Raw genomic sequence first — 27100 nt, 5'->3', positions numbered from 1 at the left:
TTTAGGATTCTGTTTCTCGATAGGGGTGCTATTGTCAGTTTGGATGGGACAATTCTTAGTTCTGGGAACTATCTTACCTTATGAGCCATCTCCAGTGGCTCGCCACCTTTGATTAGTATGCCATTTTGAGCACCTACTCCTGTACCCACCATCACAGCAGTTGGAGTGGCTAGTCCCAGTGAACAGGGGCACGCAATACACAGAACTGTGATAGAGGCTTGGAAAGCAAAGCGTATTATCGTTTCTGTTCGAGAGATACTTCTGTTATATCCCTTTAGAAGAAAGGCATGAATTTTGGTTATTGATCTAGAGCTGTATAAAACAAAAGGAACAAAGCTTAACTCTATTTAAATAAAACCACAATTTTCAAATCACACATAATCCTACTTAGCTACCAACATATACATTTTGGTTACTAGTAAGAAAACACTCCTTTTGTTCTTGTATGAATAAAACAAGAAGTTTTATTCATGTAAACAAGTAATAGTCCTAAACAAGTCATGTAAACAAGTGATACTACATGTAAACAAGTCATAGTCCTAAAATCAGGATTTCAATTTTGCTGATTCCAGAGTTATAAAGTATGTAGTCAATTTGAAGAACATGAAAGTCAGCTTTTTTTCCTCCATATTGAGAATGAGTGTTTTTATTAGGGATTTTCAAAAAAGAGCTGGGACCTAATTCTCAGCAAATTTGATCCTAAACAAAGAGAAATCTGAATCTGTGTATACTAAGACCATAAATCTCCCTTTCACTCTATACTTTAAAGACAATGGAAAAAATCACCCAGCATACAATGGGAGCTTAATCCTATTTCAGTAAAATTCTTTTGAACATTAACAGTATGAACTGAGTATATTGGGTGGTATAGCTCTTAGCAACACTGAATATTTGCTTGTGTGAGTAAATACAATTGAGAGTATTAGGGTAAAGCTCCTAAAATTCCTAAGAGATACACATTCCAAAATACTTCCCAGCAATCCTCTTGTTCAATGCACAATTAACCAATGTGAATCATTTTTAAAAATTTTCTATTATACTAATGACCATATCATGAAGTAGATACATAGTTTTTATGATTCTACCTGTTCTTTTTTTTTTTACATTCAGAATTTTTATCTCAAAACAAAGAACCACGGTAACATTGTAATATAAAATCTATTTGGAAATATTCAGAATCTGGTCACTGAGAAATGGGAACACTTCCACACTGCATTACTGCCAACCTACTGTTTTTGAGGAGCCATAAGCACAAGTGCAATTAGAAGTCACATGTTCCAACAAAGCCCCATTCCATAGCTCTGTGAGTTTTTATCCCAAGGCTGAATGACATGAGAACTGGTAACTAAAATAATGCCACAGGCAAGGGTTTGGCTCAAGGGCCTGAAGTGTGTAAGCATCAAGGAGAGAAAGGGAGATCCAGCAATACATGAAAAAGGGAAGAGACTATAAGTGTCATGGGGTCCAATTTCCACTTATAAAAATACTGGGAAACTAAATGATTTGTGGGGGTGCCCTTGACCTATGGCAAACGTAAATCCCTCCATCTCATCTAACTCTCTGAAATGCTACAGAGTTAGATGTCTTCAGTTTGTTTCTTATCCCCTTAAAAGAAAGCCCCCATTTCCCCCAAAACCCCCAACCAGCACCCCCAAGAAGCCACATGTCCTGATCTCACACTCTTCTGTCCTATTTCCACTGTCTGGGTCTAGACTGAGGCAGAGTCCTCCACCCTCTTTCTCAAGATTTAAGGAGTTCTAAGCTCTCCAATAAGGCAAAGTAGCCAGATGAGACTGAACACCGAAGTTTGGAAAAAATCCATAGATGCAAACTCCACCCAGCAGAAGCAGTGTAATATTTATATACAGAGATGATGTTTAACACATTCTATCCAATGGGGGACTGTAGAAACAGAGGAAACAAGTTACAAGGGGACAGTGCACATTCATACTCTCAAGTGTGGGCTACACTGCACATTTACTCATACTATCTCAAATGTATGGGCCCCTAAGGGCATTTAACCTAATACAGTGGAAACATAGTAATAAGGGTAACTTGACATGGTAATGGATGAATGAGCATGTGATGACGCTAATGCAACAACATATTTCAAATACATAATCGTTCAGGAAAAATCCTCTCCCAGGGTTGGGGTTACAAAATCAAAGTTAGCTATGAACATTCTCTTCTGAATTATTTTAAAGTTATGGCTTATAACAAAAGAAAAATCCGCATCAATAAGAGAAAGTATAAGAAGCATATCATCATTTCAATAGATGCAGAAAAAGCATTTGACAAAGTACAACATGGATTCATGATAAAAATCCTCAACAAAGTAGATTTATAGGGAACATACTTAAACATAATGAAGGCCATTTATGAAAAACCCACAGATAACATCCTCAATGGAGAAAACCTGAGAGCTTTTCCCCAAAGGCCACGAACAAGACAAGAATGTCCACTCTCACCACTTTTATTCAACATAGTACTATAAGTTCTAGCCACAGCAATTAGACAACAAAAAGAAAGAAAAAGGCATCCAAATTGGTAAGGAAGAAGTAAAATGTTCACAACATGCACATGACATGATATAATATATAGAAAACCTGAAAGACTCCACCAAAAAAAAAAAAAGCTAGAACTGATAAACAAGTTCTGTAAAGTTGCAGGATACAAAATCAATCTACAAATTACTGCTGCAGTTCTATACACAAATAATGAAGAAGCAGAAATAAAAATTAAGACAACAATCCCACTTACAATTTCATGAAACTAACAGAATATTTAAGAATAAAACTAACCAAAGAGGTAAAAGACCTGTACTCTGCAAATTGTAAAACACTGATGAAAGAAACTGAAGACAACAAAAAGAAATGGAAAAATATTCCATGCTCATGCATTGGAAAAACAAATATTATTAAAATGTCTGTATTACCCAAAGCAATCTACAGATTTAATACAATCCCTACCAAAATACCAGCAGCATTTTTCACAGAACTAGAACAAACAATCCTAAAATTTGTATGGAAACACAAAAGACTCCAAATAGCCAAAGCAATCTTGAAAAAGAAAGCAAAGCTGGAGGTGTCAAAATTCCAGACTTCAAGTTATATCACAAAGCTGTAGGAATCAAAACAGTATAGTAACTGCATAAAAATAGACACAGATCAACAGAACAGAATAGAAAACCCAGAAATAAACCCACAATTATATGGTCAACAAATCTTAAACAAAGCAAGAAGATACATTCAATGCAAAAAAGACAGTCTCCTCAACAAATGGTATTGGGAACACTGGACAATTACATGCAAAAGGAGGAAACTGGACCACTTTCTTACACCATACAAAAAAATTAAAAGTGGATTAAAGACTTAAATCTGAGACATGAAACCATAAAAATCCTAGAAGAGAACACAGGCAGTAACTTTAATGACATTGGTCATAGCAACTTTTTTTTAGATAGGTCTCCTGAGGCAAGGGAAACCAAAGGAACAATAAGCTATTGAGACTACATCAAAATAGAAAGTTTCTGAACAGTGAAAGAAACAATCAACAGAATTAAAAGGAAACCTATAGAATGGGAGAAGATATTTTCAAGGACATATATCCTTTGATAAAAGGCTAGTATTCAAAATCTATAACGGCTCATCAAACTCAAAACCGAAAAAACAAATAATCCAATTACAAAATGGGCAGAAGACATGAACAGACATTTCTCCAAAAAAGACATACATATGGCCAAGACACATGAAAAGATGCACATCATCACTTACCATCAGGGACATGCAAATCAAAACTACAATGAAATATCAACTCACACCTGTCAGAATGGCTAAAATCAACAACACGAGAAACAACAGATGTTGGCAAGGATGCGAAGCAAAAGGAAACCTCTTGAACTGTCGGTGGGAACTGATGGAGCCACTCTGGAAAACAGTATAGAGGTTACTCAAAAAGTTAAAAGTAGAAGTACCCTATGATCCAGCAATTGCACTACTGAGTATTTACTCAAAGAATACAAAAACAATAATTCAAAGGGATACATGCACCAGTCTGTTTATAGCAGCATTACTTACAATAGGCAAGATATGGAAGCAGCACCACTGTCCATTGATTGATGAATGGATAAAGAAGATGTGGTATATATTTATAATGGAATATTACTTCAGCCATAAAAAAGAATAAAATCTTGCCATTTGCAACCACATAGATGGAGCCAGACATTATAATGCTAAACAAAATAAGTCAGTCTGAGAAAGACAAATACCATATGATTTCACTCATGTGGAATTTAAGAAACAAAACAAATGAATAAAGGGAAAAAATAGAAACAAGTCAATAAACAGACTCTTAACTACAGGGAACAAACTGATGGTTACCAGAGGGTAGGTGGTTGGGGGGATGGACTAAATAGGTGATGGGGATTAAGGAGTGCACATGTCATGATGAGAACCAGGTAATGGATGGAATTATTGAATCACTATATTGTACACCTGGAACTAATATAACACTGTATGTTAACTAACTGAGATTAAAATTAAAACTTAAAAAATTAAAATCAACAATTAAAATCTCTTGGGAAAGGAGTTAAGATGGTGGAGAAGTAGGGGGACACTAAGCTTGCCTCTTCCCTAAAACACAGCTAGATAAATATCATACCATTCCAAACAATGAAGAAATTGATCTGAGGACTGAGAGAACAAAACTGCACATCTACAGGTAGAAAAACGACCACCTCATGGAAGGTAGGAGCTGCAGGGGTTGATTTGAGGGAGAAAAGAACTGTGGGTGCTGTGGAAGGGAAGGAGCCCTGATTACAGAAAGAGGGGCAAGAGAGAGAGGGCAAGAGTGAAGCAGCAGGCAGGGGACTGCACAAGTAAAACTTATCCCCAAAACCAGTGACTAAGAAAAGGAGAGGGGCTGACTGTCGTAAGTTTTATAAGCAGTAAAATGCAAAGTCTGAAGTTTTAGAAGTCCATACTGTTGCTGGAATCGTGCCTGGTGGGCTCAGTGGTGTTCCAGTGGGGAGGAAGGGTGGAGAACTAGGAGCAGGCAGCATGGTCTGAGGGATACCCTTGGTCACATGGGTAGAAACAATTACCCTTCTTGGAGTGCATTTGGGAGTGGTGGCATGGCCTCTCCAGGGATAAGAGAATTAGCACCGGCAATGTGATGCCCTATTCTCATAGGAACAAAGATACTGGGTGAAGGCAGCAAACCCCAGTGCTGGCTATGTGCTACACTTTACCATAAACTCCAAACTACTGCAAGATAGTGCAAGAACTTTTATGGGACAAACCGACAAATGGCAAAAGTATGGTGAGAACCTCCCCCAGAGGATCAGTGCAGGTCCAACTCATGCGGGTCCCTAAAATTTAAAGTTTTGAAACCCAGCTGCATGCCTGATAAAACACACAAGTATTGTGCCACCTGGCAGGCAGGCAGCTCAAATATAGATAGGGTGAAGGCAGAAATCTGACAGAAGCCAGGGACAGAAAAGGGGTGACTTTTTGGTCTTCTGTGAGGGCTACCTGAAGACTGGCCTGCAGGAACTCCCCACTATGGGGAGGAGAGGTCCATCACCATTCCCGTCTCCCCCAGCCCACCCATCAGTACTGACTGACTTCAGTGAGCAGCACAGCACACCCCAGTGGAGACCAGAGCTGCTTATATCAAACCCCGTCCCCCTGCATTCTGCAGGTGCCTCTCCTCTAGGGCAAGTCCTCTTGAATATAAGCCCTGCAGGCTCCTCCTCAAGAAGACCAGCACAAACCCCTTGCATTCACCAAGGCTACTGATTATAGAGTGCTGCAACACTTCAGCTCTAGGGGAAATAGGATCTGGCCTGTTTTTGTGTTGTTTTTTTTTTATCAGGCTTGTTTTAACAAAGAGACTGAGACACACCTAGTCAAAATTTGCCACACAGTAGGCAAGGTCCAAACAACCCCCACTGCAGGCAAGGAGAAATTCTGCAGAGGACTGACCTAAAGATAGGAGCAGCCAAAACACAACAGCACAGTACATTTAGGATGCTTTTATTTTTCTGGAACTCTTATTAATATAGCCATTTCTCTCAGGAGCAGGAATATAACAGGCTTTCCTAACAATCGCACAAAAAAAACAGTGACCTAGACAAAATGACAAGATGGAGGAATTAACCCCAAAAGAAAGAAAAGGAAGAAGTAATGACCAGGTTTTTAATCAATACAGATATAAGATATCTGAACCAGAATTTAAAATAACAATTATAAAGATACCAGCCAGGCTTCAGAAAAGCATAGAAGACACTAGAGAAGAAGACACTAGAGAATTCCTTACTGCATAGAAGACACTAGAGAAATCCCAACTGAAGAGATAAAAGAACTAAAAACTCGTCAGGCCAAAATAAAAAATGCTATACCAAGATGCAAATCCACTTGAATGCCATAACAATCAGGATGGACAAAGAGTAACGAATCACATATAAAAGATAAAATTACTGAAAATAACAAAGCTGAAAAGAGGGGGGAGAGAATGGTACTGAATCACAATTGCAGACTTAGGGAACTCAGCCTAAACTGTAATAACATAAAGAATAATAACATTCACATCATAGCTGTCCCAAAAGACGAAGAGAGAGAAAAAGGGGCAAGAAGTTTATTTGAGCAAGTTACAGCTGAAAACTTCCCTAATCTTGGGAAGGAAACAGACATCAAAATCCAAGAAGCACAGAGAATTCCCATTAAATTCAACAAAAGCCAGTCATCGTCAAGACCTATCTTAGTCAAATTTACAAAATACCCAGACAAAGAAAGAATCCTGAAAACAAAAAGTCATTAATCTACAAGGGAAGGCAGACCAGGTTCACAGCAGATCTCTCCACAGAAACTTGGCAGGCCAGAAAGAAGTAGCAAGATATATTCAACGTGCTGAGTGGAAACAATATGCAACCAAGAATACTCTATCCAAGAAGGCTGTCATTCAAAATAGAAGAACAGATATAAAGAGTTTCCCAGACAAAAACTAAAAAAAAGATCTCATGACAACTGAACCAGACAATCAAGAAATATTAAAGGGGAAAAAAAGACCAAAAGCAACAAAGACTAGAAAGGAACAAAGAGCATCACCAGAAACACCAACTTTATAGGTGACACAATGGCACTAAATTCGTATCTACCAAAATCATTCTGAATATAAACGGACTAAATGCTCCAATAAGAAGACACAGTGTATCAGAATGACTAAAAAAACAAGACCCATCTATATGCTGCCTATAAGAGACTCGTTTTATACCTAAAGACACCTGCAGATTGAAAGTAAGAGGATACAGAACCACCAATCATGCTAATGTACATCAAAAGAAAGCTGGAGTAGCCATACTTATATCAAACAAACTAGATTTCAAATCAAAGATTAGGGGCGCCTGGGTGGCTCAGTCGGTTAAGCGTCCGACTTCGGCTCAGGTCATGATCTCGCGGTCTGTGGGTTCAAGCCCTGCGTCGGGCTCTGTGCTAACAGCTCAGAGACTGGAGCCTGTTTCAGATTCTGTGTCTCCCTTTCTCTGACCCACCCTGTTCATGCTCTCTCTCTGTCTCAAAAATAAATAAATGTTAAAAAAAATTTTTTTAAATAAAAAAAAATCAAAGATTATAACAAGAGATGAAGAAGGCCCATATCATAATTAATAGTTCTATCAATCAAGAATATCTAACAATTGTAAATATTTAATGCCCCCAACTTGGAGGGACCCAAATATATGAAACAATTAATAACAAACATAAAGAAACTCACTGATAATAATACAATAATAGTAGGGTTCTTTAACACCCTCCTTACAGCCATGGACAGATCATCTAAGCAGAAAATCAACAAGAAAACAATGGCTTTGAATGGCACAATGAACCAATGGACTTAACAGATATATTTGTATCATTTCATCTTAAAGTAGCAGAATACATATTCTTTTTGAGTGCACATGGAACATTCTCCAGAACAGACATGCACTGGGTCACAAATCAGCCCTCCACAAGTACGAAAAGACTGAGATCCTACCATGAATATTTTCCAACCACAACGCTATGAAACTTGAAGTCAAAAACAAGAAAAAATTTGGAAAGACAACATATACATGGAGGTTAAAGAACATCCTACTAAAGAATGAATGGGTTAGCCAGGAAATTAGAGAAGAAATTTAAAAAAATACATGGAGGCAAATGAAAATGAAAACACAACAGTCCAAAACCTTTGGGATACAGCAAAGGCAGTCCTATGAGGAGAGTATATTGCACTACAAGCCTACATCAAGAAGCAAGAAAAGTCTCAAATAAACAACCTACTCTTACACCTAAAAGAGCTAACAAAAAACCCAATAATGAAGCCTAAAGCCAGCAGAAGAAGGGAAATAATAAAGATTATGGCAGACATAAATGATATAGAAACAAAAAAATCAGTAGAACAGATCAATGAAACTAAGAGCTGGTTCTTTGAAAGAATTAATAAAATTGATAACCCCCAGCCAGCCTTATCCATAAGAAAAGAGAGGGTGCCTGGGTGGCTTAGTCGGTTAAGCATCTGACTTCAGCTCAGGTCATTATCTCATGATTCCTGAGTTCAAGTCCTGCATCGGGTGAGCTCCAGCCCCACTTCAGGTGAGCTCAAGCCCTGCTCTGGTGAGTCCTGTTTCTCTCTCTCTCACTCTCTGCCCCTTGCTCTCAAAAAAAAAGGAGAGAGAGAGAGGGAGAAAGGACCCACATAAATAAAATCATTAATGAAAAGGAGATCACAATCAACACTACATAAACATAAACCATTATAAGAGAATATCTTGAAAACTCTTATGCCAACAAATGTGGCAATCTGGATGAAACTGACAAATTCCTAGAAAAATACAAACCACTAAAACTAAAACAGGGAGAAATAGAAAATTTGAACAGATTCATAACCAGGAAACAAAGAAATTCAATCTGTAATCAAAAATCTCCGAACAAACAAAAGTACAGGACCAGATAAATTCCCAGCGGAATTCCACCAGACATTTAAAGAAGAGTTAATACCTATTTTTCTCAAACTGTTCCAAAAAATAAAAATGAAAGGAAAACTTCCAATCTCAACCTATGAGGCCAGCATTACCTTGATTCCAAAAAGAGACAAAGATCCCACTAAAAAGAGACTTACAGGCCAATATCCCTGATGAACCTGGATGCAAAAATTCTCAACAGGATACTAACAAATTGAACCCAATAGTACACCGAAAGAATTATTCACCATGATCAAGTGGGATTTATTCCTGGGCTGCAGGGGTTATTTCATATTTGCATATCAATCAGTGTGATATACGACATTCATAAAAGAAAGGATAAAAACCACATGATCCCCTCAAAAGATGCAGAAAAAGCATGTGACAAAATACAGCATCTATTCTTGATAAAAACCCTCAACAAAGTAGGGATAGATGGAACATACCTCAATATCATAAAAGCCATATATGAAAGACCCAAGTTAGTATCATCCTCAATGGGGAAAAACTGAAGCCTTTCCTCTACAGTCAGAAACAAGACAGGAATGTCCACTCTCACCACTACAATTTAACATAGTATGGAAGTCTGAGCCTCAGCAGTCTGACAACAAAAAGAAATAAAAGACATCCAAATTGGCAAGGAAAAAGTCAAACTTCTACCATTCACAGATGACATGATACTCTGTGTAGAAAACCGAAACACTCCACCAAAAAATTGCTAGAACTGATACATGAATTCAGCCAAGTTGTAGAACATAAAATCAATGTTCAGAAATCTGTTGTATTTCTGTACACCAATAATGAAGCAGCAGAAAAAGAAATCAAGGACTCAATCCCACTTATAATTGCACCAAAAACCATAAGATACCTGGAATAAACCTAATGAAAGAGGTAAAATATCTGGACTCTGAAAACTATAGAACACTTATAAAATAAACTGAACAGGACCCAAAGAAAGGGGAAAACATTCCATGCCCATGGATTGGAAGAACAAACATTGTTAAAATGTCTATGCTACCCAAAGCTATCTACATAATTAATGCAATCCCAATCAAAATTGCACCAGCATTCTTCTCAAAACTAGAACAAACAATCCTCAAATTTGTATGGAACCACCAAAAAACCCAAAGAGCCAAACCAATTTTGAAAAAGAAAAGCAAAGCTAGAGGCATCAGAATTCTGGACTTCAAGTTATATTACAAAGATGTAAAAGATGGGCTAAATAGGTAATGGGTATAGGAAGGCACTTGTTATGATGTGCACTGGGTGCTATACGTAAGTGATGAATCACTATATTCTCCTGAAATAAACATTATACCATATGTTTTTTTTTTTATTTTTTAATGTTTATTTTTGAGAGAGAGAGAGAGAGCACAGGTGGGGTAGGGGCACAGAGAGAGAGGGAGACACAGAATCTGAAGCAGGCTCCAGGCTCTGAGCTACCAGCATAGAGCTGGACACAGGGCTCAAACTCACGAACTGCAAGATCATGACCTGAGACCAAGTTGGACACTTAACCTACTGAGCCACCCAGGCGCTCCTATACTATATGTTAACTAACTAGAATTTAAGTAAAAATTTGAGGAAAAATGGAGTTATTTATAAAAAATAAATAAAATAGTATCTCTTAAAAAACAAAATGGAAAAATACTAAACCTCTACCAAGAACCAGCATTTTTGCTTGCTCATCTGGAGGACTCTCCCACTAGACAGGTGGTAAGAGTACTTAAAAAAAAAAAAGTGAGTCTTGGGGCACCTGGGTTCATTGAGCACCTGACTTCGGCTCGGGTCATGGTCTCAAGGTTTGTGAGTTCAAGCCCCACATCGGGCTCACTGCTGTCAGTGCAGAGCCTGCTTCTGATGCTCTGTCCCCTTCTCTCTCCCCTCACGCACTTGCATTCTCTCTCCAAAAATAAATAAACATTAAAAAATAAAAGTGGGTCTGCTATAAGGGAAGATCTTGTTTGGTCCAGCGAGGGGAGAAGGGATCTAGCTTCCCTTCTCTGGACTCCATCCAAAGTTCCAATCCATCAACCACCATTAAGTACAATGCCTATTTTAGTAATAATTGTAGATTTCAAGTAACACTACATATAATCTTCAACAAAGAAAAAAGTTCCAAAGGAGACCAGTAGCTTCTTAATATAGGCACATGACTTTCCTGAGAAGTTAAACTGGAGAGTTTCTACCTGAAGGACAGAAATTGTTAAGAGGCAATGTGTAAACCTCATACACCATATCATGTACTCTGCAATAACATATTACATTTCTAAGAAATACTCCTTTTTAGTGCACCTTTACTTTTCCAGTATCAAATCTTCTACCCTATAACCTCTCTTTAAGCGCTTCCCTCTAACTTCAATTTCCTTATTTTCTCATTATTTGGTAAAATCACTTTACACTTAAAGAACTAAATATTTATGTAATAAAACTAGAAGATAAAATAAACTCAAGTTAATTTTCTCTGCAGAGTTGTATGGTAGTGAGGAAGGTGCTCTTATTTAATTCCTCTATGCCCTCCACACTCACGTACATCTGCTTCCTGGTAAATCTGGGGTTGGGGAAGTTGCACCTTACTCTTACTCTCATATATGCCCTTTTGAGGCAATACAAGAACCCAAGGGAGAAAACGCTGGCAAAGTTGTCATACACCAACCAGCCAATTACTCCTGAGATGAAAGAAAGTTCACTTGGTCCTAAACAGAAGAGAATGTCCAAGAGATAAAATGTTTTAAAAAACCACTGTAGATAACAACGAACCTAGCACTGGGTTCTTCTGAGTGCTCAAGAAGAGAAAGGAAATCAAGTAGCAGTATTCAGAAACAGTTCTGGGTTACAGTCTGATGAGGTCTCTCTCTCACTCAGGGAGAGGTTGCTTTTTCATGTTGGTAGGGAGGCAGGAAGGAGGCATGGCTTAGACATTGGTGGTGGTCTCCTTAACGGGTTGGATGCTATTAATCTCACAATGAGGACTTTGTCAGCTCTACCAGCCTCCTTTACCTGCCCTTCAAAGGCTCATGTAATTTCCTCAAAAGTCCTGCCATGGGTATCAGGGACTTTGAAAAAGATGAAGACAAAGAAGATAACAAGGAAGCCAGTGAATACAATAAAAATGTAGGTTCCTAAATAGAATGCAGCTGAGGGGGAAGAGCAGCCCAACCAAAAAGTTGGAGGTCCCCTTGGAATAACCAGTCTCTGCCATTGCAGCTGTGTGGAGTACATGGATGAAGAGTTTCGACACAATAAACCAGGGAATGGAGCCTGGGCCAATTTCAAAAAACAGCACGAAGACCAAGACAGACACAATACAGACAAAGCTCTTCTAATTATACTTGTCCTTTAATAACAAAGAAACAGTCATGAGGATGGAACAAAATGCCATGTATCTAAGGGTAATCAGAAGTAGAGTCTTCCTCCCTGCTCTTTTGACCAGAAACAGAGAAACTACAGTGAAGACAGTATTAACCATACCTGCACCAATGGTGGTATAGACTGGCTCCCCAACATCTGCATCTTTGAAGATTCCTACTAACAGAACATAACATTGATTTGAGAGAGCTGGTGGGAGAGCTGGAGTATGGTGGAAATGACAATATGCTGTCAGTAACTGGACACTCTGAATAGCTCCAGCATAGTGACTTGCCTTTCTTGTGCCATCCTAGCACTCTCATCTTTCATCCCCTGGATGTCCTGACTGAGTCACATCTTGGGTGCCCCACAATCACTAGATGTTCTCCTTAGCAGTCTTTTCTTCCTTTCTGTTAATGACCAAGAATCTAGGACTTTCAAGGCAAGGTGGAAGGGCTGTACTTTGTAGGACAGCTAGAATGATGGTGAAGCCCAACAACAGGGGCCAAAGCTCTTCAGTCTCCAAGATGACTTTCAGACAAAAAATCTGAGCCACCAGAATCCTGACAACAATTCCCAGCTAGTTAGGAATGCCAAAGCTCCCACAACCCCGTAGGACAGTAGTAGATATCTCTCCAAGGTACATGGGCACAAACCTGTGCAGTGTCCACAGAAGAGGCCATTAATCTATTGGCCCAGGATCAGCATTTCAACAGACTCTGCTACTCTGGAGAACCCTGTAAGGCAGACACCAGCAACAGCCAATAGGTTGACAATAAGCATTGAATCGCGCCTGCCAAAGCAGTTGACAAAAGTCCAATAGAAAAGGAGGCAATCATACCGTTAATGGAGAAGACTGCCACAGATAAGGACCAGAGGGAAGTGAGTACCACCTGAGTGGGAGAGTCTTCTAATCTCTTTTCCAAAGAGTAACTGAGAAAATTCTTAATAATTGTCTCAGGAGCACCGATGACTCCAGTGTTGTAACCAAACTGGAAAGAGCCTATTGAATCAATGAAGATGGCAAAGAGACCTTCTGTGTTTCCATGGCCCTAATTTAATTCTTTTCCAATCTTCAATAAATATCTAGGAGATCCCAGAGACACCTCTTCTAGCCAACAAAACCTTCAAAATGTCCTTCTTGGCAGTAAGTTTTTCTTCAGGTCCCCAGTAAGGCTCTACATCTCACCCTCACTCTCCTGATTCTACTTGTTCTTTAAATGAAGGGACAGGTGTGCCTGGATGGCTCAGTTGGTTAAGTGTCTGACTCTTGATTTCGGCTCAGGTCATGATCTTGTGGTTTTTGAGTCCTGAGTCCCTGTGAGCCCTGGGATTCTCTGTTTCCCTCTCTCACTGCCCGCTCCCTGCTTGTGCTCTTTCTCACTCTCAAAATAAATAAATAAACATTTTTAAATAAATAAATAAATAAATAAATAAATAAATAAATAAATAAAGGGACAAACAACATGAAACAGTGTACAGCATGGTATTTTTTAAAATAAAGAAACACAATAAAGACTTTCTCAGTAGTAATGGCTTTACGGTGCTAGGTTCTCACAAAGTTCTCAAATACTTTAAGTGTTCATCTAAGAGATATTTATCTACATAGGAACAGAGTTGGGAGGGACTAAAGCTTATGCTTTAATATATGTCATATGTGCATGTTTTCACCTACACTCATTCCAATCTTGCAATTTAGGTATTATTATCACTACATTACAGATGACAAAATCGAGGATAACAGAAGTGACTTAAAGGTTATATCTCTAATATAAGGTACAAGCCAGGTCTACTTTACCACTTTATGACACCATACTTTAGAGACTATTATAGAAATACAGAGGAACAGACATTAATATTACTTTATATTTATAAAGCATTTAATAAATTACAAAGTGTTTCCAATATATCCTCTTATCTAACTTTAACAACAACTACAAGTTATGCAAGGATGGGTGTTATTAGAATCTCACTTTATAGATGATGAAACTGAGGCTCAGAGAGAAATTAAGTTGACTTAAGATCACACTGATGTTCAGTTTCCTCATCTATAAAATGAGATTCTAATAACACCCATCATGTATAACTTGCATTTGTTGTGACAGTTAAAATAAGACGATATATTGGATGATATACTGGAAACAGAGCTGAGATCCCAAGGCTTTTCTCAATACATCTATAGTCCTTCAAGAAAACAAAGTCATGTTTGGAATGAGACTGGTATAAAATATAAAAGTTCAGTACTAGAAATGCAAATGTTATTGTTATTATCCTCCCACTTCAGGCCCTTAAAGTTACTAGTAATTATAAAATTATTTTCCAACTAATAGTTTATGCAAAAGATTCACCAACTGTTTTTTACACATGGTAAAGAGTTTTTACAAGTCACTTACAGGAAAGTAGGTTTCCACAATTTCAAAATTCAGAAATCCAATTATAATCCAAACCAAGAGGGTAGCAATGGAAATGACAACAATAAAAGGAACAAAGTAGCCACTGAGTTTGTCTGCAAACTGCTGGATAGGAGCCTAGAATGATAACAACAACAACAATAACAACAACACATGTATCAAGGTCTCTTTTTTGTAATAGAGTATTATTTGGTATTACACACAAATATTTAAATGAACTCCATATTAATGCAACTAGAGTTAATCAAATGAAAATATAAAAAACTAGATCAGGATTATACTGAGCACTCTTTAAAAAAAATTATTTCACGGGCGCCTGGGTGGCTCAGTCGGTTAAGCGTCCGACTTCGGCTCAGGTCATGATCTCGCGGTCCGTGAGTTCAAGCCCCGCGTCGGGCTCTGTGCTGACAGCTCAGAGCCTGGAGCCTGTTTCAGATTCTCTCTCTGCTCCTCCCCTGTTCATGCTCTGTATCTCTCTGTCTCAAAAATAAATAAACATTAAAAAAAATTTAAAAAAAATTATTTCAGTTTCTCCTAGGGAGTTAAGTTACCTTTGATGTTTGTGCCTCTTCCACAAGTTTGACAATTTGAGAAAGTGTTGTGTCAGCTCCAACATGGGTTGCACGGATAAGTAGTGACCCATTCTGGTTAATGGAACCAGCAATCACTGTGCTGCCAGATTTCTTAGCCACTGGCATTGCCTCCCCTGTATAAAGGAGTAAAGACAGATTTAGATTTAGGGAACATTAATAAATACTATCTTGAAACATGCTGTTATTCATTAATTGTCAAAAAATATGTAGAAAAGTGATCCTTACTTCATGAAATAGAATCTGGACAAATGCCTAGGTGAAAGTTGCCCTCCCTTTTTCCTTATGTCAGTTCTGAGCCAAACCCAGGGATATATATCTTAAACTGGAAAAGCCTATTAAGGTTTTTAGGCAGACATGTCTAAAGACAATGTCTTATAGGCAGACATTTTTAAAGCTCCACCCTAGTCTTAGATCATTGGTTTTCTAAATGTTCCCAAGGAGCACTTAGAAATGTGGGAGTTCTTGTTTGTAATAACTACCGGTGGAGCATGTGGTGCTGCTTTAGTGGGCCAGGGTCAGGGATACTAAGTATATTACAATGTGTAAGCAGTTCCCCAGAACTAACAATTGTCCCATCTGAATTGGCAATAGCACCCTATTGAGAAACACAGAGTCCTAAAATTATTTCCTCATAATCCATAAGCTGAGCCTCTTCTGGAATCATCCTGAGGATTAAGGTATTATTTTGGTTCTGTTCTGGATCAGCCTTAGTTAGCTAAGATCTCTAAAACTACTCCAAGGCCTCCTTTCTTAGAGCAGACCCTGATATGGAAAACCTGGAGTCATATGCCAGCTCAGACCAGACCAGTGTTTAGGGAAGGAAAACAAAATAATAGGTTATTTGCTCAGGAAAATCTGCCAAAGTCTCTTGCGCTCTACATCAGAATGAGAAAACTTCCTTTGGCTACACATTCTAGTAATAAACAATCCTCAGTTAAAAAAGCTTTCAATAGCATAACTAAAAACACAGAGTAAATCTGCAGAAATTGATTTAATACAGTCTTAAAAAGAATTCATATTTTCTTTGCTCATTATTTACTCATTACATAGTTTCTACAAAAAAGCTCTCCACTTTTTATTCCTATTTTTCATTATCACTTTGGATTCATTTTACTTTCATGTCATGATCCTCTGAAAGAACATACCTGTGATAAGGGACTCATCTACCATAGAATGTCCTTCAATCACACGACCATCCACTGGAAATTTGCCTCCTGGAACCACTTTAATGATGTCTCCACGTTGTACAAGTTCCACATCCACTTGTTCTTCACTGCATATGAGTTAAAATAAAAAGCATTGAGGGGTGCCTGGGTGGTTCAGTCAGTTAAGTGGCTGACTCCTGATATCGGCTCAGGTCGTGATCTTATGCTCGTGAGATTGAGCACTGCATCGGGCTCTGTGCTGAGTGTGGAGCCTGCTTGAGACTCTCTCTCTCCCTCTCTCTCTCCCTGCCCCTTCCTCCACCCTCTCTCTCAAAATAAATAATTAAAACTTTAAAAAAATAATTAAAAAACAAAAATAAAAAGCATTGGGAAAATATGTTTCTCACCCTGATCTTTCCATGCAAGCTTGTTGGTTAATGTCAAGCTTGTAGCTCCGGAACTGCTACCAATGGAAACTATAACTAACATTTAAGCTAGGAGCTACAATGTTAGTCCTGTTCACTGTTGGGGAATAGTTCAGTATCTGGCACAAAATAGGTACCCTATATGTTTATTGAATAGTCACTGAATGAATAAATGAAAGGTTTAGAAAATAATGTGATGGGTTTTATTTAAGTAAACAATGTATTTATTGTGTAAATTTACCTAGTTTTATGAATATACAAATGAGAAATACAAAAGAATGAAATCTTAAAAAAAAAAAAAGACTGAAATCTTATCAAGCCTTTAGCTCTAACTTCCAGTTTACAGATAACATAGGAGTTAGAGAACAAGTTAGATGACAACACAAGGAAGCAAAGAGTTAAATTCAGATTGTGTGATATTCTGCAGGACATCACATTGATGGATTCTTTAATAAGTTAATTGCATGGCGGGGGTTGAGAGGGTGGTAGGTGGGAGTAGGAGGGTGGTGGAGAGGGAGGAGGGAGAACAAGAGGGAAGAGCTGTTTTAGATTAAAAGAAACGTGTTAGTCAAATGCATCAACATGTGTAACTTCTTTGATTTTTATTTCAAACAAAGAAACTTTCAACTTTTGGGAGACAACAAGAGAAATGTGAATATAGACTGTATAAGAGATGATATTAAGGTATTGTTCATTTTGTTAAATGCAATATGGTAGTTAGTTACATGAGAATATGTCCTTTTTTAGGAATATTTAGCAGTAAAACAATATGACTGGAATTTAAAATACTACTGCAACAACAGAAAGATATTTAGATGAAGTCTGGCCAAATGTGAATAACTCAAATCTGGGAGATAGATTATGTGAGTTCATTATACTCTTCTACTTCTGGGTATATTTGATATTTTTTGTAAGAAGTTAAAAAGAGAAGGGGGAAGAATGAAAATAAATACCTTAAGAGAATATTATCAGAGTCAAGAGTTACAATAGTTGCTTCTGTAGCTTGTAGTGAAATTAGCTTGGCAAGAGCCTCTGATGTTTTGCCCTATAAATAAAAAACAAACATGTTAACAATGCTAAGGAAGAAAAATCTCAGGTTTTACCTAAAATAAAGATATAATACTTAACATTTACCCAAGAGATAATTTTAGGAATATTAATCAGTTCAAATTAGAAAATATTTCACTTCAAAAATATGAAGTATACAAAATATAAAATATATTATTAGGCATAATTTATAAATAAATAATGTAACTTAATAAGAAAAGCATCAAGAACTCAGGTACATGAGCAAAAGACATGATTAGGAAATTCATGTAAGAAGAAATAAAATACCTGATATGTGGAAAAATGTTTATCCTTGCTATTAATGGAAGAAATGCAAAAGAAAGCAACTCTATGATACCATTTAATGCATACTAATTTAGCAAGAATTTATACAGGAGTTAATGCCAATGAAGTTGTAGTAAAACTACTTTACTAACATACTCTTGTTGATAAAAAAAATTGTTACAACTTGTAGCATGAGCCATAAAAAGATTTATGCTCTTTACTCATATACTTTATAATTTATCCTAAGATACTAATTCAATAGAAATTACTATTAAACATGAATATGTTTAATGCAAGATTATCTAAAATTTAAAACTGGAAACAGTCTGAGAACAAAACAGGAATGGTTTAGTTGAGTGACAGCACAATGATTTGCCAGAATATGATTCAGAAAGTACCAAATAATTATCTAGACTGCAAAATGGGGAAAAAGCTGTATAATGTTAAGGATACAAACTGGTATGTATACTATGTTTGCCACTCTAAAATATAAAGGTATCTCAAGCAGAATTAGAAAGTAATTTCCATTATAGTATGGGATTATGGGTGAATATTCTTTCCATCATTATTTTAAATCCTGTGGTCACATCAATTTTCCCATTAACAATGTGATATAAATAAATATTTATCAAATGTCTCTCTGTTTAAATCTCATGTTTAAATGAACATGGATGTACTATACTATCTACAGTATTAATTCCATAAATTTGGTAAATCTTCTAAAGGAAAATTTAACTTAAAATATTACCAAAACAGAAGTACTTCTTTTGTTAACTGTATAAATCAATGCATATTTCCAATAATTGGTCTCAAAAATATTACAATCATTTATCTACCCAAGATTTTAAAAAACGTCATCCATTCTTACTTTACCTTTGCTATATGTTCCAGCCACCGGCCTAGTGCAATAAAGACAAATAGCATAGGAGGTGTGTCAAAGAAAGTAATAGGGTTTACTTTGGCTCTTTCATACATTGCAACCAGAAGAATAACCAAAGAGTAGGCAAAAGCAATGGTGGTTGCCAGCACAATCAGTACATCCATATTTGCAGTTTTATGCTTCAGGGCTCTATACGCCTGAATGTAGAAGTACCAGCCTCCAAAAAACTGTAATACAGAAACAATAATTACGCTTTTTAAAAAAATGCTGAAATCCAAATGTTTATCTCAGTAACAAAGATACAGTAATAATGTTCATTTCCTTTGACTTTTATCTAATCCAGCAACACTAAGGAAAGATTTTAAGCTGAAACAATAGTGTCCATATTTTAGCAGGTATGTGCATGCAGGGATTCAAATTGCTGTAGAAGCTCTTGGCAGCTGTCCTCTATGATCCAATGGATATTCCATAATATAAAGAAAGATAATTCTTAGATTATTCTTTTAGATGCTAGCAAAAACAAGAACTAAGAAAAAAAAAGAACTAAGAAAAAAAATTACATTTTTGACAAGGGTTTTTTATGGAAAACTCTGTTCCCCCTATCCAAAATTCAACCTAAGTGTATATCACAAGCTACTGGAACTGCTGGCTGTTTTCATTGGTATACATAACTGAGAAGCTTATTTTTCATTAGTATAGAGAAACACACTAAGATTTTCTTAAAATCATCATAACTTTTTATAAGAATCAGAAAAAGGAATAGATTTATTAGATAGAAGTGTTCTATAGTAAAAGTTCATCTCAAAAGAAGAGTTGAAAACATACAGAAAATAATGAACTTCAGTGCTAGGGAGAAATAATAAAAATAATAACATAATATTATAATTGCCACCATTATTTTATTTTATATAATTAATAATTAAGTAACATTTAATATAATAATGTGAATATAATTAATTTTAATATATTTAATATGGAATATTAAATCAAATACAGATAAATAAAATATAATCTATTTTATTATAGCTTTAAATATACAATTATATACAATAGCAGATATGAATGCTAAATTCATATCTAAATATGAATTGAGCTCTTATTCTCTGCTTTGCCATTAAATAGTATCCTTAAGAGTTAAATGGAATTTATTATCTACTTTAAGCACTCAGTTTAAGATTATTTTTATAAAGCATCCACAGCATAAAATGATCCAACTTCTGACTAATACCTGTTTTGCAACTGAAAATAGCCTTTCCTGTCACATTTTACTGTTTTACATTATTAACATACATCCTTGCTAACATTTCACTTGCCTGTACAGGTACACACAACAAAAAGGATAGCAAATTCATAATGGACAGTCCTGGCAGGATCTGGCGCTCCAGGAACATAGAAGAAGAATGAATGCTGATCATTTCTTCTTGACTCATGCTCTGATTATGGTGAAGAGTTGCAAGATGGTGGTCCATAACCATCATATATATCATCAGCCCCATGACAGGAATACAGAAGAAGAGGCTCACAAGGAAGGACCGTCTCCACCTCACGTAGAAAAGAAAAATCATTTGAGTAAGTAGCTTATGGTAAAAGAGTCTACATACTACAGAGAAATACAAATTGTGATCACTCCACCCGACATAAGGATGCCACTGTAAAAACTAACATGCCAACAGGATGTTAAATTTATAACAAGGAGTCAAAATCTGTTTTTCACTGACACACCAAAAGCACTTTTTTCTTACTGACACACCAAAAGCACTTACTGTCTTATTTCTCGTTTATGGTCCAGGTGGCTTGCTGACCGATCCTTTTTGACCAAAGAAGCTTCAAAACCTAAGCTCTAAGGAAATTCATGAGAAAACAATTATTTCACTGAATGTATAAATATTATATAGAGAAATTCTAAGTCATGGTATTGTCATTAAGAACAATTCAACTCAATTACTGAGTGCAAGGCACTCTGGGGAATATAAAGATGAAGATGTGCTTCCTTAATTACTTGTGTTTATAATCTTTCTTCAAAGAAATGAATATTTCCCCAATTCTAGTTAATGTCTATCCTACTGCTCTCAAACTAATGATTTAACTCAAGTGCAGTTGCCCTCACTAGAGATTCTTATTACACCAAAAAGTAAGCTAAAGCCTCCACTAAATGATTTTAGAAACAAAGCAGAATCTGTTACATGGTCAGGCTGACAGAGTGTTTGATGATGTAATAAAGACAGAATTCAATAGTAAAATCATAAATCTTACATTTAGATAAGAGTCATCCACTAGTATTGATGTACATTAATCGTTTCTTCTAAATTTTAGCTTTGACAGCTGTCCATCCCTCCCCCGAACAAGTACAGAAAACTGAATAATAGGCCACAAAAACTAGCACCATATTAAATATATTATTCAAGGTTTTGCATATGTTGGCTTTACTCTTGTTCTATCAGAAAAAAAGAGCACGAACAAAAATTTTCTTGAATAAGACAAAGTATTAAAGAAAACTACACATAAGTAAGACTCATATGTGCATAGGCAGTAACATACACTATATTTTCAACTGCTAGGAAAAATGCTGTCATCTTACATTTGTTGGCAATGTAGCACAGTGAAAAAAGCAACCATGAAACTTGGGGTCAAAAAGAATAGACTCAAATCCCAGCTATGACACTTACTACCTATGTGACTTTGGGCAAGTAACTTAACTTCTCTCAACCTGAGTTTCTCCATCACCAAAATGAAGATGACAGCACTGTTGTGAGAATTAAATTAAGAGTTGAAGCTTTGCAATCTTGGAAATTGGCTCAAAGTAGATACTTGATAATGCTAGCTTCACAAGATGTTAATGGTATTATTATCTATAGTAATAGGATCTTATCTGAACTACTAATATCTTCAGATCATGATAACACCAAGGCTATACCACATTAAAGTTTTTAAGGCACTCTCACGTGTACTACTACCCACTTAAGATTTATTGAAGAACACAGGATAAATTTGCTACCAAGACAAGAGTTTGGTCTTTTAAATTTCTTACTTTAGCTTAAAAATACATCATTTGCAAGGAGAATCAGACCTATAAATACAGAGAGCAATCTGATGGTTGCCAGAGGGGAGGTAGGTGGGAGATGGGTAAAATGGGTGAAGAGGAGTGGGAGATATAGGCTTCCAGTTATGGAATGAGTAAGTCATGGGAATAAAAGGCACACTATAGGGAATACTGTCAATGGTATTGCAATAACATGGTATGGTGACAGGTGGTAGCTACACTTGTGGCGAGCACAGCATAACTATGGAGTTGTTGAATCACTATGTTGTATACCTTAATGTAACATCATTGTGACAACTATACTCAAATTTTAAAAAAAAAATTACATCATTTGCTTTGACCTAACAAACAATAAAGTACGTAGCATGATGTTTTGCTTTCTTAGTGATTAATTAATCTTACAACAAATTGTACTTTACTTCCATTTTCTAAATATTTTTAAATGATTTGTGATTCTACCTTCAGTCTGCTCCTGATTAATAGTGCCAACATGCCTTTGCCTAACTCTTCCTGACAAAGACCAAGGAAAAAAAAAGGGTGTAAACACACATTAAATTTGAGACAGATGTTATTGAGAGTAATCAAAGGGGCCAGATCTTGTTCACTGTTTCTATCTGATACAAACCAGAAGTGATTCAACAGAGGGCTGACTGAATAGGTAAGAACACAGAAATGCAAAGTCTTAACACTTACTTCAACTGTATGGATAATATCCCTGGGACCAATAATTTCTGGGTCATACTTAATATGTGCTTTGTTGGTTGCCAAGGCCACAGAACAGTAGAAGATTCCTCTGTGTTTTGTGAGGATAGACTCTATTTTATGTACACAGGAGGCACACGTCATTCCTCTCACCTGTTAAAGACAAAGGTTTTGTTATTCAGAAATCTATTTTTTCCTCTATTAAACGTGACTTGTAACATGGGATTAACACACAAGATCTTATCTGCACTATTAATATACTTTAGAAAATTGTATTAGAATGCTATTTTTATATAAAATTACATTGAACAAAGATACGTTCCCAGCTGCAACCGGTTAAACAGAAAAGGATCTCACTAAGTCTCCCTCTTCCTGTCACTAGTGATAGAGGATTTGACATCTACTGATTCTTGTATTAAATGTCATGCTTCCCAGGCGCCTGGGTGGCGCAGTCGGTTAAGCGTCCGACTTCAGCCAGGTCACGATCTCGCGGTCCATGAGTTCGAGCCCCGCGTCAGGCTCTGGGCTGATGGCTCGGAGCCTGGAGCCTGTTTCCGATTCTGTGTCTCCCTCTCTCTCTGCCCCTCCCCCGTTCATGCTCTGTCTCTCTCTGTCCCAAAAATAAAAAAAATTAAAAAATTAAAAAATTAAAAAAAAAAATGTCATGCTTCCCTATAGATTTTTTAGCCTTTAGTATTACTTTTAGTGAAGGTTAATGGATGACAAAAGTGTTATACCTTTGTCTAAAAATGCATTTTGCCTTATGTCTTAGGTGAGGTTACAATTCAGCTGGGTATTAAATTCTAAAATGGAATAGCAGAACTTCTGGAATGACCGTGTGTGGAGCTCAGCAAATCCTTTTCCCAAAAAGCAATGATAAAATTGGACAAAACCTTCAAAAAACAACCATTTAAAGACTCTGGTAAATAACTAAAGAGTATAACAGGTAAATAACTAAAGAGTATAACAAATTACAAAGCATTTATTCAAGAATATGTACTGAAAGAATACCAGTAATGGTAAAGATCTTTGAAAATTCTCCCCTCCATAAAAGCAATAAGAAAACTGGAAAAAACAACCAACTTTTTCTGAAACTGAAATTACATAAAAACTTTCAGCAATACAGGAAGCATTTATTCAAGAGAATCAGATGAATCCCAATGAAACAGCAAGCTATGTGCTATTATATATATTATAATTTTCCTTCTTCTCATCTCCTCCCCTCCAGCTCTGTGGTGGCCATGAAGACCAGCAGCCCACAGTGATGGTGAAAAACACTATCAGGGAAGCCACCAGAGAGAGCAGAAAATGGTTGGCGCTCCTTCAAAGCCTCATTACTAGGGAACTGTTATTATATGATCTGACTGATGGTTCTCTGAAATATCCCACTTGCAAAGATGTCTGTGTTTGCCCTGACTGGAGCTCAGCGAATTCCCTGGGAGAATTTGTCAAAAATAATTCAAGGTAATTATTAACCTTGTGGCTGCCTAAGGCAAGGGATAACAGTTGGGGCAAACAATAGGCTAACCAAAAAGCCTAAAAAGGAAAAACTGGGAAGCAAGATATACATAAGAACTCCAACATATTCTAAAAATCTAGAAGGCCATTCATTCACACGCATAGTGTTGTACATGTCCAAGACTATGCATACTCAGACCTAAAAGGTCCTAACCTCTCACCTCAGGCTGGCCAGTAGACTCTGTAGAAGCAGGAAGTAAAGACTAAGGCAAATTGACAACTGCATAGCTTGGTGTTGAAGGCATGCACAGAGATCCTCAGCAAACACTGGGAGATTTATTGGTTCCAAGTATTTAAGTAAATCTCTGTCCAATCATTAGCTGACCACTGAGCTAATCAAGCAGAAACTTCAGTGGCCACACATAACAAAGAATATAAATCTTATAGAATTATTTCATAAACGTCACTAAACAATAACAATGGCAAATAGCAACAACAACAAACCCTAAGGAGTGGAAAATAACCTTATTTCCAGAGTTGCTATATATTTCCAACAAATAATTGTGAGACATGCGATGAAACAAGAAAGTATGGTCCATATAAAGGGAAAAAAGCAATCAACAGAAATTGTCTCTAAGGAAGCCCAGACATTGGACTTACTAGACAAAAATGTTAAATCAGGTACTGAAAATATATTCAATGAACTAAAAAAAAAAAACCCCATGTCTAAAGAATTAAAGGAAAATATGAGAACCAAAATCTAACCAAAAATAATATCAATAAAGAGAGAGAGATTATTTAAAAGGCCCAATGACAGTCTGGATTAAATAGTATAATACCTGAAATGAAAGCATTACTTAGAGGGAAATGTGTAGTTGTAAATACCAATATTAAAAAATAAGATCTCAAATAAATGACCTAACCTTCCACCTTAAGGAACTAGACAAGAAGAGCAAACTAAACATAAAGCAAGCAAAGGGAAGAAAATTAAAAATGAAAGTGGAAATTCACAAAAGAGAGAACAGAAAATTAACAAAACCAAAAACTGTTTGTCTGAAGAGGCTGACAAAATTGACAAAATTTGGCTAGACTGAACAAGGAGAAAAAGAAAGAAGACTCAAATGCTTAATATCAAGAATGAAGAGTGACTGCTAAGAGACATGAGGTTTCTTTTTTGGGTTGACAAAAATGTTTTAAAATTAGATACAGTGATAATTGCAACTCTGTGGATATACAAAAACTACTGAATTAGGGGAACCTGGGGGGCTCAGTCAGTTAAGCATCTGACTTCAGCTCAGGTCATGTTCTCATAGTTCGTGAGTTCGAGCCCCACATCGGGCCCCATGCTGACATCTCAGAGCCTGGAGCCTGCTTCGGATTCTGCATCTCCCTCTCTCTCTGCCCCTCCCCGGCTCATACTCTGTCTCTCTCTCCAAAATGAATAAACATAAAATTTTAAAAAAAACAAAACACTGAATCGTACACTTAAAGCATGAGTTTTATGGTATGTGAATAATATTTCAATAAAGCTATTAATTGTCAGAAGTCTTTAAAAAATAAAAGCCCATGGGGGTGCCTGCCAGGATCAGTTGGTGAAGTATGCAGCTCTTGATCTCGGGATTGTGGGTTCAAACCCCGTGTTGGGTATAGAGATTAATTAAAAATAAAATCTTTTAGGGGCGCCTGGGTGGCTCAGTCAGTTAAGTGGCTGACTTCGGCTCACGTCATGATCTCACGGTCCGTGAGTTTGAGTCCTGCGTCAGGCTCTGTGCTGACAGCTCAGAGCCTGGAGCCTGTTTCAGATTCTGTGTCTCCCTCTCTCTGACCCTCCCCTATTCATGCTCTGTCTCTCTCTGTCTCAAAAATAAATAAACATTAAAAAAAATAAAATCTTTTAGAAATTTTAAATATTTAAAAATTTTAAATTTAAAATGTTAATACTACCCAAAGCTATCTACACATTCAATGCAATCCCAATCAAAATTGCACCAGCATTCTTCTCGAAGCTAGAACAAGCAATCGTAAAATTTGTATGGAAACACAAAAGATGCCGCATAGCCAAAGTAGTTTTGAAGAAGAAGACCAAAGCGGGAGGCATCACAATCCCAGATTTAGCCTCTACTACAAAGCTGTAATCATCAAGACAGCATGGTACTGGCACAAAAACAGACACATAGACCAATGGAATAGAATAGAAACCCCAGAACAAGACCCAAAAAAGTATGGCCAACTAATCTTTGACACAGCAGGAAAGAATATCCAATGGATAAAAGACAGTCTCTTTAACAAATGGTGCTGGGAGAACTGGACAGCAACATGCAGAAGGATGAAACTAGACCACTTTCTTACACCATTCACAAAAACAAACTCAAAATGGATGAAGGACCTGAATGTGAGACAGGAAACCATCAAAACCTTAGAGGAGAAAGCAGGAAAAGACCTCTCTGACCTCAGCCGCAGCAATTTCTTACTTGACACATCCCCAAAGGCAAGGGAATTAAAAGCAAAAATGAACTCTTGGGACCTCATGAAGATAAAGAGCTTCTGCACAGCAAAGGAAACAATCAACAAAACTAAAAGGCAACCAATGGAATGGGAAAAGGTACTTGCAAATGGCATATCGGACAAAGGGCTAGTATCCAAAATCTATAAAGAGCTCGCTAAACTGCACACCCAAAAAACAAATAATCCGGTGAAGAAATGGGCAGAAGACATGAATAGACACTTCTCTAAAGAAGACATCCAGATGGCCAACACGCACATGAAAAGAT

At 36.9% G+C, this 27100-nt stretch overlaps 1 protein-coding gene and 1 pseudogene across 4 annotated transcripts in view; both read right to left on the bottom strand.

The window, feature by feature from the left end:
- Nucleotides 1–27100, bottom strand: part of ATP7A (ATPase copper transporting alpha) — a 157656-nt gene that overhangs the window by 27860 nt on the left and 102696 nt on the right. For 3 of the 4 annotated variants that reach the window (XM_058713986.1, XM_058713983.1, XM_058713984.1), the window contains 9 exons: nucleotides 22863–23024; nucleotides 20893–20969; nucleotides 20443–20671; nucleotides 19123–19356; nucleotides 17871–17962; nucleotides 16493–16620; nucleotides 15306–15460; nucleotides 14737–14871; nucleotides 78–272 (listed from right to left, as the gene is read on the bottom strand). In XM_058713986.1, the coding sequence (XP_058569969.1) occupies nucleotides 78–272; nucleotides 14737–14871; nucleotides 15306–15460; nucleotides 16493–16620; nucleotides 17871–17962; nucleotides 19123–19356; nucleotides 20443–20671; nucleotides 20893–20969; nucleotides 22863–23024 (1407 nt within the window). The remainder of the gene's footprint in view (nucleotides 1–77; nucleotides 273–14736; nucleotides 14872–15305; nucleotides 15461–16492; nucleotides 16621–17870; nucleotides 17963–19122; nucleotides 19357–20442; nucleotides 20672–20892; nucleotides 20970–22862; nucleotides 23025–27100) is intronic. The other variant, XM_058713985.1, reaches the window with a different exon arrangement.
- On the bottom strand, nucleotides 8731–14709 carry LOC131502972 (solute carrier family 2, facilitated glucose transporter member 3-like; annotated as a pseudogene).

This window comes from Neofelis nebulosa, chromosome X (genome assembly GCF_028018385.1).
Source record: "Neofelis nebulosa isolate mNeoNeb1 chromosome X, mNeoNeb1.pri, whole genome shotgun sequence".
Lineage (NCBI taxonomy): Eukaryota > Metazoa > Chordata > Mammalia > Carnivora > Felidae > Neofelis > Neofelis nebulosa.
This window is presented reverse-complemented; position numbering and strand designations above follow the sequence as displayed.